This window comes from Tauraco erythrolophus, chromosome 7, assembly GCF_009769465.1.
Source record: "Tauraco erythrolophus isolate bTauEry1 chromosome 7, bTauEry1.pri, whole genome shotgun sequence".
NCBI lineage: Eukaryota > Metazoa > Chordata > Aves > Musophagiformes > Musophagidae > Tauraco > Tauraco erythrolophus.
The window spans coordinates 21,415,907-21,430,626 of NC_141471.1; the positions used below are offsets into that span (position 1 = coordinate 21,415,907).

The 14,720-nt window shown below is 39.9% G+C and overlaps 1 protein-coding gene across 4 annotated transcripts in view; it reads left to right on the forward strand.

Moving 5' to 3' along the window:
* Nucleotides 1-14,720, forward strand: part of NEBL (nebulette) — a 278,991-nt gene that overhangs the window by 204,760 nt on the left and 59,511 nt on the right. The window contains exons 7-9 of one of the 4 annotated variants that reach the window (XM_086614545.1): nt 4,778-4,879; nt 7,548-7,649; nt 14,520-14,627. The exons of the other annotated variants lie outside the window; for them this stretch is intronic. Of the exons in view, the coding sequence (XP_086470671.1) occupies nt 4,778-4,879; nt 7,548-7,649; nt 14,520-14,627 (312 nt within the window). The remainder of the gene's footprint in view (nt 1-4,777; nt 4,880-7,547; nt 7,650-14,519; nt 14,628-14,720) is intronic. 4 annotated transcript variants of the gene reach the window in all.

A 14,720-nucleotide genomic window follows, 5' to 3' on the forward strand; every position in this document is an offset into this window, starting at 1 on the left:
CACAGAATGTTAGGGATTGGAAGGGACCTCAAAGGATCATCTAGTCCAATCCCCCTGCCAGAGCAGGACCACCTAGATCAGATCACACAAGAACGCATCCAGGCAGGTTTTGAACATCTCCAGAGAAGGAGACTCCACAACCTCTCTAGGCAGCCTGTTCCAGTGTTCTGTTACCCTTACTGTGAAGTTCTTCCTCATGTTTAAGCGGAACCTCCTATGTTCCAGCTTATATCCATTTCTCCTTGTCCTATCATTGGATGCCTGTGAGAAGAGCCTGGTTCCATCCTCAGTCCATATGATGTCAGTAGTGGTAATTTATTATGTTTCGCTGACCATCTAAATTTGAATATTTAAGAAGTCTGTATTGTCCTAGGAGTAAGTTTTTTTTTTCATGTTCAGGATATTGCGTGTTCACAATCCACACCACACCCAAAAAAATTTGCTTTCTTTCTGATAAGACCAAATCAGCAGATATTAAACTTAATGTGCTTAGACACCATGAATAACATACCAAAACGTCGGTGTTTGTTTTGATGCAAATCATTTTAAAGTCAAGCTTCTCCTGGCTTTCTGTTCAGCATCTGCATTAGAAAAATCACCTTTCACTGACTAACTTTCTGCTGACGGTGGTTGTCAACAGCAGGTCCCCCTGGACCACTTCCAACTGGTGCTGAAAATGATGTGTTTACTCCTGAGGCAATTTGGACCAATCAATTTTCAAGCCCATTACTGGAAAGGATGACTGCATCAATCTGTAATGGGCCAGAAACGTGTTTGTCTCTTCTACACGAGCCAGGAAACAGTTTTCAACACCATTTGAGTGGAGATCAGAAAAGCTGCTGCCAATGATGATTGTCACCAGCTAGTCATTTTCTTAGTGTTGATGGACCCCAAAGTGCAGATGAGAGAGAAGGGGGCAGAGACACAGCTGACAGGCCATTAGTTAGTGGACTTGCAGCTCTTAGAAGATGCTAAGCAGGGATAAACAATAAGAGACAAATTCTCTTGCAGATAGGTGTGCCCCGCTCCTTGCTAGCTTCTGTGTGTGCATCTCAAGAGGGCAAAATGTGTTTATAGCTGCTTGTGCATATTTCAGTACTGTATTACATATAGCTTGGAATAGTTTCAGAACTGGAATAGAGGAGAAGACAAAAGACTGCAGGAAAGGTTTGAGTCCTTTAAACCTAGGTGTGGTTGGGTCACCATGTAGCAGAATTTTCCATTTGTTGATTGACGGCCTGAGATGTTTTGCAGCCTTGTTAGAAATCTGTTTACTTTGCGGCATTGTAGTGCATTCCAGTGCACTGGTACCGTCTTGAAAGGTGAAGCATCTTCAGGACTCTCAGCCAGAGTAAATAGACAGGCAAGTTTATCCTCAGTGGGCCTTATGCTTTTTTATAAGAGCTGGAGATTTAGCTCTGTTACAGTTAGCCTACTAATTGATGAGCAAGCCCTGAATATTTTCCATGCTTTGCAAAAAGTACTGGCAATTCAAAGTATGTAATCACATTTGGGATTAAAGACAAGAAATGACTTCTGATCAGATTATCATTGGTTTTTAAAAATATTAAACAATGTAACACTTTTTATTGTAATTTCAATTTAGGGTAGAAAAAATACTTTAAATTTAATTAGTATTTGTAATTTACTATTTGCAAATTCAAAATTAGAGATGATACAACTTTTTCTCCCTCTCTGTCCCAGATTCTTTCTTGCTCATGTTTCCCACTGGTCTGCTATAACTCTTCATTTAGGTCTTCCACTACTTCCGCTATGGTCCTCGTAAAAAGGAGTAATTCTTGAGCCTTTGGTGATGTTTTTTTATAGAATCATAGAATGGCTAGAGTTGGAAGGGGCCTCAAAGATTATCTAGTTCCAACCCCCCTGCCATGGGCAGGGACACCTTCCACTAGACCAGGTTGCTCAAAGCCTCATCCAACCTGGCCTTGAACACTTCCAGGGATGGGGCATCCACAACTTCTCTGGGCAACCTGTTCCAGTGCCTCACCACCCTCAATGTAAAAAATTTCTTCCTTATATCTAATCGAAATCTCCCTTCTTTCAGTGTAAAGCCATTGCCCCTTGTCCTATCACTATATACCCCTGTAAAAAGTCCTTCTCCAGCTTTCCTATAGGCCCCCTTTAAGTACTGGAAAGCTGCTATAAGATCATCCTGGAGCCTTCTCTTCTCCAGGCTGAACCTGAGCAATCCTTTGAAGTGAAGACTGAGTAAGGGCATTGTGTAATGCCTAGAGGTTCTATTCAGTCTTGATAAGGGGTTGACCTAACTCAGGAGGAAAGATGTCCCCTTCTCTGCGTGCTTCTGCTGTTTCCTTTCTTTTATTGCTCGACCAGGCTTCATTTTCTCTTCTCCACTCTCGCAGGTGTCTCCACTTTCCATCTTCTCAGTGCCCATGGGTTCATACACCAAGCTGGTTGCTTTGCCTTGTCTACATTTGTTCCCCTGCTCTCCTGGAATAGCTCTGGTTTTACTGTTCTAACATAGCACTATAAAAAAAAATAATCACTAGATGGAACAGAATAGCAGCTGTGTAATAGAGGCCAGCACACTGTCCCAATGGGAAAGGGTCAGCATCCAGGGATTGAGGTTATTCAGGAAATGGGAAGCATATTTTTTCTTTCTTTGGCCTACCTCTGACAAACTACTGTTCTGCTGCATAACATTTTTATTCTCACCGGAGTATGACAAGCTGCAGAATGGAGCAAATATATATTGCAGACATTTGTAAAATGCTAGATGACTTTCCCTCAGACATAAGTAATAGGTATACTGGTTTAGGTGCAGGAAGAATAATAATTCACTCAGGGAAAGCTATAGCAATTGGCCTTGCATCTAATATAATTGAAAATGGTGAAATATAAAGAACTGTCACTGTCTTATTCCCGCCCCGCCCCCCCCCCTCCCCCCCACCTTTTCCCCTGAAATTAACCACAATCCATTATTTCATGTACTATATGATCATGTCATTTGGGAGCAATAAGTGACCACATTTCCTCAACTTTATCACCACTGTTCTTGATTCTCTGTTGTTAAATTCACTCCATTCCTAATTTCTATTTTGAGCACATATGCTGGCCTTTAATTTGCAATTTACATGGATGATAGGGTGCTATTCAGAAACCTGTTTCTGCTGCCTTTGTGGTTTTCACCTCACCTCATGTGGTCATTAGGATGAACAGCATATAATTAACTAAATTCATGTAAAGCCCTGAATTGCAAATGCTTGTCTGTACATCTAGTTTCTTAAAAAAATAGAGGAAATCTAAACCTGACCAAAACAAAACTTCCAGTGGTTTTACAAACTGTAAGAAACAGTTTCTGTTTTCTTGGTAGGTGATACTTTGGTCTGTATTCATCCAATCTATTTATTTATTTATTTTATCAGTGATTACATGTGTGTGTCACTCATAGGTTAAAAATTGTAAGATCTATTTGTGGGCAAGCGGCCAACAGTGAAGCCTATTTAGCTTGTCTACTTAGCTGAAGCCATATGGATGCAAAATTACTTTCCTGTTGCCTGTAAAATATTTGCCAAAAAGTAAGATTTTTTTTCTTTTCTTTTTTACAATAACATTTCTACAAATTATATTTGTCATTGGGTGCTGCAGTTTATGAGCTCCTTGCATTGTACACAGAGTAACACTTTACACTGGAAATAGGAACTAGGTGCGGAGGTTGTAAGTGAAGCTCCAAGCTGAGGACTTTCTTGATGGTGAAATACAATCTTCAGAGGTTAATTAACTTTGTTAAACAACTGAAGAAAATCTAAAAGACTGTCCAGTAAACCAGGAATTATTCTGATACTCTCTACTTCCTGTAGACTTTATTTTATGTTTTCTAACTTTTGCCTGAAACTTCAGTTTCTCAGACACTTTTGAATGCCAGAGACAATTTTCTTAATCATTCAGAATAATTCAGTAAGACAGCTCTTGGAAATTGGCTTAGATTGGCACATGTGCTACAGCAAGGGAGAGAAAAAGGTCTGCAGACTCTGGAGAGGGAGAAGAAGCATAACTTGTGGTCTCATAGCTCTGTAATGTCTCTGAGGTCTATACTGTTCCTATGATTGCTTTGCTAAATGGGGAATGTTTGGACTCTCCTACCTATGGTTTTCTGAGCCCATTCGTTATAGTAGGGGCTTTCACACAAACAGAAAGATTCAGTCTTGTATTCCACATGCTGGAACACTCAGCCTACTTGTTCTCATGATTGTGTAAAGGAGCAGTTAAGTGGGCTTGCAGGGAGTGGGGGATGCGGGGTTGGAGTTGTGTCATTGAATTACATACCAGCTACACGACTGCCTATTACGGAGAAAGATGTTCACTATGGTAGAATTACAGTTTCTGTTCAGTGTAGCTGCAATCTGCTAGGCTGCGGTGCTCAGTATCATAGAAGGGTAGTTTATATTAAAAAAAGGTACAGTGTAGAAAAAACGCAGTGCTCTTTGAAGTCTTCTGAAATTTGGTGATAAAACCTAATATTTGGGTCTCTGCAGTGCTTTGATTTTGTTCTAAGCTTCTAAGCAAAACCATTTTTCATTTTAATATTGTATTTTACGCTTCCGAATTTCCTCCTTATCCTGTTAACCTGTGTGCGGGTCTTACTAAATAATCCCTGTCAAGCAGGACTGTGTTGGAATAAATTAGGCAGAGTTCTATTGAATTTGATGGCTGAGTTGATAGGTCATTCAAATATTATTTGTAAATTTAAAATATGTCTGTTTGTTTTAAACAGAACTGTTTTTTTGTTTGACAGGTATCCTATAAGAAGGATGTGCAAGATACTCACAGATACACTGAAGTGCTGAACAGGCCAGACATAAAGATAGCAACTGAGATAACAAAGATAATAAGTGATGTATGTTCTACTGTTACTCTATTTGTATTTTTAGACATGCTATTTTATTTATTCCAATTTCAGTCAGATTGTTTAGAATACTGCTGAAATTCTCAAACATCATAATCAGAAAACGTGCAATCCCAAATCTGATATGGAGGTTTGATTAAAAAAAAAAAACACAACAGAACCCAACAAAATGGTTTTGATGGATGGACCACTTGGTGGATAAGGAATTAGCTGGATGGTCGCACTCAAAGAGTTGTGGTCAATGTTTCAATGTCCACGTGGAGGCCTGTGACAAGCGGTGTTCCTCAGGGGACAGTACTGGGACCAGTGCTATTTAACATCTTTGTTGGAGGCATGGACGGTGGGATCGAGCGCAACCTCAGCAAGTTTGCAGATGACACCAAGTTGTGTGGTGTTGTGGACACGCTGGAGAGAAGGGATGCCATCCAGAGGGACCTTGACAGGCTGGAGAGGTGGGCCTGTGAGAACCTCATGAAGTTCAACAAGGCCAAATGCAAGGTCCTGCATGTGGGTCGGGGCAATCCCAAGCACAAGTATAGGCTGGGCGGAGAAAGGATTGAAGCAGCCCTGAGGAAAAGGACTTGGGAGTGCTGGTGGATGAGAAGCTCAACATGAGCCGGCAATGTGCACTGGCAGCCCAGAAAGCAAATCGTATCCTGGGCTGTATCAAAAGAAGTGTGGCCAGCAGGTTGAGGGAAGTGATTCTGCCCCTCTACTCAGCTCTTGTGAGACCCCACCTGGAATACTGTGTTCAGCTATGGAGTCCCCAACACAAGAAGGACATGGAGCTACTGGAGCGAGTCCAGAGGAGGGCCACGAGGATGATCCAAGGGCTGGAGCACCTCTGCTATGAAGACAGGCTGAGAGAGTTGGGGCTGTTCAGCCTGGAGAAGAGAAGGCTCCGGGGTGATCTTATAGCAGCTTTCCAGTACCTAAAGGGGGCCTACAGGAAAGCTGGAGAGGGACTTTTTACAAGGGCGTGTAGTGATAGGACAAGGGGCAATGGCTTTAAACTGAAAGAGGGCAGATTTCGATTAGATATAAGGAAGAAATTTTTCACTGTGAGGGTGGTGAGGCAGTGGAACAGGTTGCCCAGAGAAGTTGTGGATGCCCCATCCCTGGAAGTGTTCAAGGCCAGGTTAGATGAGGCTTTGAGCAACCTGGTATAGTGGAGGATTTCCCTGCCCATGGCAGAGGGGTTGGAACTAGATGATCTTTAAGGTCTCTTCCAACCCTAACCATACTATGATTCTGTATAAATACCCCCTTGCCTGGTATGTTACAAAGTTATGGATTTCTTCTCTTGTGGTGTTGACAGTATGACCTTTGCAATTATTGGTCATTGATCCAAAGACAACGTTAAGCTTGCTAAAGTTGATTTTATTTCAGCTTTATTCATGATAACGATTCTCAAAATAAGTCATATGCTTATATGCTATACTGTACTTTAGAAGTCATACCAAGTCTTTTTTCACCTCAATACAAGAGAAGCTCGCATCCCAAGGCTCCCCTTCCTCCTCTCATCTGGGTGAGCAGCGGTAGGGAAGTGCAATTCCTGCTGTCCTTCTGAGAGCTGTGCAAACACTCCGCCTCTTGCATGGGGGCTCTCCTCTCTGAACTTCCCTCTCAAATTCTTTTCCCTCCCACCATGACATCTACTAATGGATAGGTCAAGGAGCAGTTTGAGAAGCAGCAATGTGTGATGCAGTTTAGTATTTTATTGTAGACAGCTCAAACAATATATATATTAAAAGCCCTGAGCCAGGATTTTAGGTAACCGCTAATAGTTTCATGTGCGACTGACTGGGCACCTATGGAGAGACAGTTTTAAGAGACCTGAGATTCACCTTTTGAATATCCAGGATTTTCTGAAAACCAAGAACTTCTACTAAGTCTTATATTCAACACTCAGATTTACTAGTTGCTGTTCAAGCCCTCTTTGAATTAGAGTGGCTTTGGGACTTTTATTTCTCTCAGTCTGTTGTTATGACGTGTCCTTGCTGATTCACAGTGCCCGAGCAACGCAAGAAGCCTATTTTAGGCAATGGGTAATTTGGTTTGTGATATTGCAAAGCACCTATTGTTGATTCATCTGTGCTATTTTCTAATGCATTGTAGAAAAAAATTGCAGTAATTTGCATGGGAGGCAGTTCAGCTAGATAGATCACGTAACACCAGCCCTGCGGGACTAATTCCCCTCTGTTACACCAGTGCAACCTCACTGACATCCAGCAAGATTACAGTGGTAAAACTGAGAGTGGAATTTGACCTTACATTTCAAAAAAGCTGCCCCTCAGCCTAGTTTTGTTTCAAGACCAGTTTCAGCTGCTACAAATAATCTTGTGTAAACTGCAGACCCTGTTGTAAAAATTCTGAGCCACTGTAACTCATTCTGCCTTGATTGGGAGAACAATATTTCTCAGGCTTAAGCTATGCGTCTGGTTAAAGTTGAATTTTGGGAACGCTATGCGTTGTGCTTTACAATAAATACATATTACATTGTTAAGGAGCTGAAGCCTGAGAAAGGCTTTTTTGGAGCTGATTAGAACAGCTCTGAAAGTACTGTCAATGCAGCTCACTACTAGCTTTAATGCTTACATTTGTCATGATAAAACAAAAGCAAACAGTTTAATAGTGATTCATATTTATTTATTTTAAGGCTGAGTACAAGAAAGGAAGAGGAGAGATGAATAAGGAGCCTGCTGTACTTGGAAGACCAGATTTTGAACATGCTAAAGGAGTTTCAAAACTGTTAAGCCAAGTAAGATTCTCTGTCATTTTACAATGACTTCATTCAGATATCTCTTTCCTAGTAATGCAAGAAAATATTTAGATTTTTAGATGATTATCTCTGATTGCATGAAGATTACGTTCTCAAACTCTTTTCATATAGTGTTGCAATGCCTGGTAAATTTAAGATTCTTAGGAAACAGAATATACATTTTTATGCAAAAATACAATGAACTTTGACTATTACAACTCATCTTTTGTGGAGATGGTGTATATTTATACAGATTATCAAGGATTTCTAAAATATTAACTGTATGTAATATAGAGGCAAATTTTGCTACTCAATCAGATTGAGTGGAACCTTACCCTGTGATTAATCCCACTGAAGTAACTGGGGTCTTTTGTGTAACTGCTTGCTAATATGAGTAATGGGATCTGAATATGGCCTGACATGTAAACCACCCGCCTTCCCTCCTCCTGAAATGGAACCTTTTTATGTACTACTTTCTGTTATATATTAACCAGAAAAAAAGAAAAAGGAAAGGAAAGAAAAGGAAAGGAAAGGAAAGAAAAGGAAAGAAGGAAAATGGAGGGATTACTTTAGTCTATAATTGAAAAGAAAACTGAAAACACAAATATTTCCTCTTTTCCTCTTGTGAGTCTTCTGCTTGTAAGATCTACTCATAAGACTCTACTACAGATCAGTCTGACATTGTAAGAAGGGATTTTTGACTTTTTTTTTTTCTTTTTTCTTTTTTTTTCTGAAGTAGTTCTTTAACAGTGCCTTGCATAATCCTTGCTAGTAATCCTGTCAGGCTACACTTACAGCTTTTGTAAACCCAGGAACAAATTCTGCCCTCCTGTAGGAAGAGGATAACACTTTTGAACTGGAGAAGACCATGTCAGTTTTCTCAGAACTAGAAAAAAAGCCCAAGTGTAGCAGTGTATACACTAGAACAGTCTGAAACATCGTGTTGTGTAGCAAATACTTGTGATTTGGTAAATTTTAAACATTTTCCCTAGAACTAGGATGAAATGAGAATAATGTGTCATAGAGAACAAGCTGCAGTGCAGTGTCTGCTTGCAAGAAATTGAACTGCTTTTGCATCAAACATTCTCTTTACATATCTGCTACATTATTTTCTGTTTCAGACTGGACCAGCATTAACTTAAAAAAATTCATATGGCACAAAGGGAAAAAGAAGAAAATACATGGGTTTTTATTCCTTTGTTAATGTTGTGTTCAGAATCAAAATTAGTTTGTGTTTTTTTTTTTTTTCCAAATAGATTTCCTTCTTCTATCATGTGCTTATTCCTCTGCTGATGAGCAAGTCTACCAAGAGATTCTTTTGTGTTTAGCATTGTGTGGACTTGGAAGTCAACCTGTGCTTTCTAGGAAGAGCCAGTGTTATGCTGCCGTGTCGCTTATAGGAACGGGAGCTGTCTGTCATTTAGCAAACATCTTTAGTGGTTTTTAAAAGGGTTCATATCTAAATTTAGTGTATTGCAGCCTTTATTTCTACTCAGTGGCTGTCTACACACTCCTTTCCTTGCAGCGTATTTCAGAATCTAGTGGACTTGCAGCTGCCTGTTGTTGCAAATGAGACCGAAGCAGATCCCTTTCCAATAGCCCTCTCCATCTCACTAAGCCTGGTACCCCCGAGATTGTGGCCAACAATTGCAAGAATTGAAAAATACCAGCTGGATCATGGGGTCCTGCAGGGTGGTGCTGAGCCAGCTGCATTGTAGGCTTAATCAATGCACTTTTTATCTCATTTTTATTAGATGTACTTTTCCTCTTGGACAATGCATGCTGCATCTGCAAAAGCTTTATAATAGAGTCTCTTCACTGCCAGAGACTGGGATGGCAGCAATTCTAGTTGGGATCCTTCTCCAGAAGAGAGCATTTGGTGTGGAAGTTTAACTTCTTTAGAGAGTCTAACTAGTGCAGAAGGTGTGGCAGGAAGAGAGGAGCAGTTGACAAAATGTAGCTTGCTTACAGTTTATTTGTAAAGACGATTCTTACTAAACCTTGGTGGTCCAAACTCAGCAGCCACTGGGCCTGGATCCAGGTTTTGGAGTCCTTCCTTTTCTTGTCCGCTCCTCAATCTACGCTGTTGGGGCTGCTTGTGGTGTGTGTGATGGGCCACGTACTTCTAGAAAGGGAGGCAGTGCTTCAGGCTGACACTCTGTGGGCAGCCATCTGCACGCAGCAGCACGGAGGCTGTAAGTACCAGGCTGCTTTCAGCAGTGGGGAGATGCACTCAGCAATCCCCCACCTTCTCTGAAGGAAAGCCAGTGGCCATGAGTTGTCTAATGCTTTTATATATTATTTGAATCACCATAACACTTAGACGCACTGATCATAAATCAGGAGCCTGGAAAAATGAAGATGACCCCTGTGTCCAAAGAGCAGGGCGATGGGGCAGGATGAGGAATGCACCTGTGCTGTAGGAGAGGAAGAGCCCTAAATATGGGTCAGTTGCGTCAGTCCCCTTCATGCAAGAATCATGAAGCAGGCTTGTAACAATTACAAGATTTAAAAAATAGTGAAGTTAATGATCTCTTTATTGTCTCCATAATTTCTGGCTTTTATGGTTTCCATTTGTTTCTCAGCAAATGGGAGCATTATAAACTTTTTGTGCTGAAAGTTGATAATCTCCCTTAATAGCACAAATCTATAAGCTGCGACATGCAGAGAAATATTAGTTATTTGACCCTCACAGTAAATTTGCAAAGTTGACAATTCTGATGGATGTAATGGGAAGAGAAGATGATAACATGTTTTAATGTGGTGCATATGGGTAGGTAATTTAGGGAGTATAGAGAACAGGAGCAAGAAGAGGTCAGGCAGTGTGGGTGTAACGAAGGGAGAAAGCAATCAAGACAAGCAGGAAGGCAAACAAAGTGAAGAAAATAGTGTTAATGTTTGACTGGCACTAAAGGCTCTGCAAAATCAGTGTACCTCCTCCCCTCTTTTTCCTTTTTTCTTTTTTTTTTTTTTTAATTTTATTTAACAAAGCTTTTAACAACAGCAGCAGCAAAAATAATAGCTCCCAGGACTAGTATATTTACCTATAACACGCTATAACCCCTTTTTGTCGATTTTAAACCAAATTTAAAGCAGAAACTGTGTTAACCCTTGTAACAACATGAAGCTTGTCAATTTACTGAATGTACATTGCATATTTTTTTTTTTTTTTTAAATAAGCTCTTGTTTATATCTTCTTTATGTCTTCTAATGCATTTTATTAGCCTTTTCAAAGAGCTGCTGATATGAAATATTCCTCTTATGGTGTTCAATAATTGGTTTTATGATGAATAATTTTGGATATTCGTATTTTATGCTGGAGGTGGTGCTTGTTATTTCAGGGATAAAATTGTTAGAAGGAGAATGTTTTTCAAAATGTACCTTCTCAGAGATTATTAGTAACAATGCAAAGAGCCTAGGCTTTTCTCAGTCTTTCTTAGCTTTAAACTCTGTTAGTGCTTTTAGCAACCAATGTTTTAATGTAGCTTTTTGTTTATGTTACATTTCCTTCAATATCTGTGTCCTGTGACAGGTTTTTCATTTTTTTAAATACGTTTTCGTATGGTCATGAGGAAATACTTTAGCTGCGAATGCCTGCTTCATCCTGGGATCCCAGTGGTTGAATGATTCAATTTTTGTACTTTCTTTGTAAATCTGAACAGTGGGTGATGTCATCCACTTCTGAAACTGAACACTCCCTGTGTGAACAGCTTTGAACTACAGGTTTGATTTAGGAATGTTACTGCAAAGCTTCAAAAGACACCACTCTGTCCAGCTGCAATTCTGACTTTTATAGGTTTGTGAAAGGCTGATGAGAAGTTTGTTTATCCAGGCCTTATTTAATTCCAGTTCGGTTTTTCAAGGATGTTGTTGTGTTAAAAGCCTGCAAAGTCTCCTCTTTCTTCAGCAACAATTAGAGAGCAGCCTACACGCATTTCTGTTAAATTAACCCCCACCACATGCCCTCAAAAAAAAATAAACAAACTTAAGACTTTAATTAAGATGGTAAATAAATAGCCATCGTTTTAAACCCTCATTAAAGTAAAGCTTTTGGTTAAAGAGAAATTTGTAGATAAGCTTCCACTAACAACTGTCATTTCTACTCCCACTTTTTGTTTGCTCTTCCATCATGTTACAGCATTGCTAAGATCCCCCACCTCAGAGGTTTTAGAAATCACTGATGAAGTGTTATTCTTCCTTGTTTTTAATCAGAACCCTTTATCTCAGGCGTATTTTCCCCCTTTAAATGGCATTCATAACTTTTTCCTGTTCAAAAGAAGGATAAATACCGTGTGTGTTACTTCACAGTGACTCATCCATGGGCTTGCTCTTCTCTCTTCTCCCTCTCCCATCCCACGCTTGCTTTCAAAAGAGAGAAAGAAACAGCAAAATACCGATCAAAGAGAAAGTGAATGCATGTGTAGCTTTCAATGAGATGAATCCCCTATGACAAGTCAGAGTTAAATTACTGCTGGAAGAGCTCTTCAGATACTGCCAGGGTCACCTGATACTATTGTGTGGCCTCCATTTGCCCAGAGCGACATGTGCGGTGATGTTGGGGAGGAGAAGGAAGGCAATGAGCAGAGCAGCCAGACAAGGCAGAAGGGCCTAGAGGTACCGGGACATCCCTCGCTGCAACAGGAACATTTACAGTTGGATTGACGGGCAGTCTGCTTAAAATTGGGATTGTCCTGCACATCGGCATCAGGACACGCAGCCCTGTGAAGACTGGGTTCCCCAGCTCCCTCTCTTTCTTTCATTAGCAGTGATCTGATCTGAAGTGACACCAACGAGGATTTATTACTGACGTCTCCAGATTGAAATGTATTGCTAAAAAAAATCTTTTAAAAAATGAAACGACTGCAACTGGAACATGGCAAGCCAGTTGTGAGGAGAGGTCCCTTTGGCACTGATGTTTTCACACTTCACAAGAATATCAAGGACCATGTTTTGCTTTCGGTTGTGTGCATGGTTTGAGGCCATTTGTTGGCTGGACGGAAGTTATCCTGCAGTAGTTGGATGTTTAAACTCTTGTGCATGATGTTGTTATGATGTGAGTTGATGCCCAAGGAGTAAAAGACAATTTTGCTCACCATGCTGACTTGATCCCTGGTTTTGGAGGATTTTTGAATCACATGTTCCAGAACTGCCTGACTTTTATTAAAAGGCAAGTTTGGGATACACCTTTTAAAAGAGAAAAGCCCTCTGATTTGTTCCTTCACTGCTCATGCAGGATGTGGATTTGCCTTTGACAAAGACAGTGTCTTTGTATTCAGATATATGCTTTTGCGCTTGATCCAAAGCCAAGGCAAATATCAAACGATATGAACCAGATGAATCTACCAGAAGGCAATAGATATCCTTTTCTAGTGTGAAAGATTATGAAGTTCGTCATGTATTGAGATCAAGTTTCTCTTTAAAAGTAACAGCGTTTTAGAATTTCCTTCCTTTGAAAAATTAATGTTAAGTGCTGGAATCATAATGTAGCTCTTGAACATATAGAGTTAGTTTCTGTTTGGGTGGCTTAGTTTTGGTTTCTTGTTATCCTGATTAATGAAATAGTGGGCATCGTGGCTAAACATAACGAGGTTGCGTAAGCTAAACCATGTTGAGAGGCTTTGGAGGCAAGGAAGAACTAAAAAGGAAAAAAAATTCTTCCCACAACTAAAGTTGAGAAAAAAGTAATTTTTGAAGGAGGTTGTTTGAGGTGGCTTAACCACTTTATCAGACATTCATGTGGGAATAGAGAAAAAAGGAGTAAGGAAAAAGCCGTGTATTTATTTAATGCAGAGCGTGGTAAATTATAATGGATGTTGCATAAGCTCAAATATCAGGTGTCTGACTAACGTTCATGAAAGCAGCATAATTCAGACTGAACTTTATTCTCCTCCATTATGCCCAGCTGTTGGAAAGAAGCAAGGCATATGTGCAAAGTCTCCAGATGTTTGATGATCACACACAACAAGGCAGGCAAGGGAGGGAGATTTACTATTTGTTCAATTTCATATTTTCAGATTCTGAATTCAGTTCTTCAGCATTTTTAATGGAATTTTTGCGATTTATTTACTTTTAATGCCATTGCCTCAACACTCATATCTTGCTCACTTCTTTATACATGTCTTGTCGTTCCGTTTTTTTCTTTTGAACAAGAAGAAAAGAGAGTGAAAGTGGTGGCAGACAGTCGTTTAATTATGCTTTCTGACACTGTAATGAGGTGGGCATTATCCCCAAGAAGGGACTGTACTATAGAGAGGTTCCTTGGCGTCTCGTGGGAAATCTCTGGCAGAATTAAAAATAGACCTTGGGGCTCTGGTGACAGCCTGACACAGTGCGAGTGACACGTGGACCTGGTGGTGGGAAGATGCCTGAGTGGAAAGTTTGATTCTGACTTCCCACTTTCAAGTGGTTGAAAAATTTATGTGTGATTTATTTTACAAGTTTTACAATTTATTCATCTTATGATTTGTTTTTTCATTAAAAACACATTTTTGATATTAATTATGATTTGAATGACTCTCAATGAGTAGATTATTATTGCTAGTGAAACAGTTATGGTTTATTGGATTACTCAGGTGAGTCATAAGGGTTTGTTTCTGTTTCCTTTTTATAAATTTTTCAGTATCCCTAATTGCATATGACAATCTTAAAATTATTTTGTTATTTTAGTAAAATTCAGAAACATAAAACTTACTTTGAAACCAGCACAAGACAGTCACAGGTGTGGCTAAGCAGAGCTTCTTTAAATATCTTAGTTGTTTAAAGATTTATGGATAATGCAATTGCCTTTAATAAGCCCCTTTGTAGCGTGAATTCTCTGTGACTTCTTTAAGTGATACATGTTAACATCACGTATGTTTGTTCTGGTGGAAGGTGAGATACAAAGAGCAGTTCAATAAGGACATGAAGAGCCACCAATACAATCCTCTTGACAGTGCGTCCTTCAAGCAAGCACAGATTGCATCCACCTTGGCAAGTGATGTAAGTGAATTCGCTTTGTATTTTTCTGTCTTATGAATTACTCTGAGCAGCAGTCTCTGCTATACAGTGTGTCTGTATAGCAGGTACAGCACG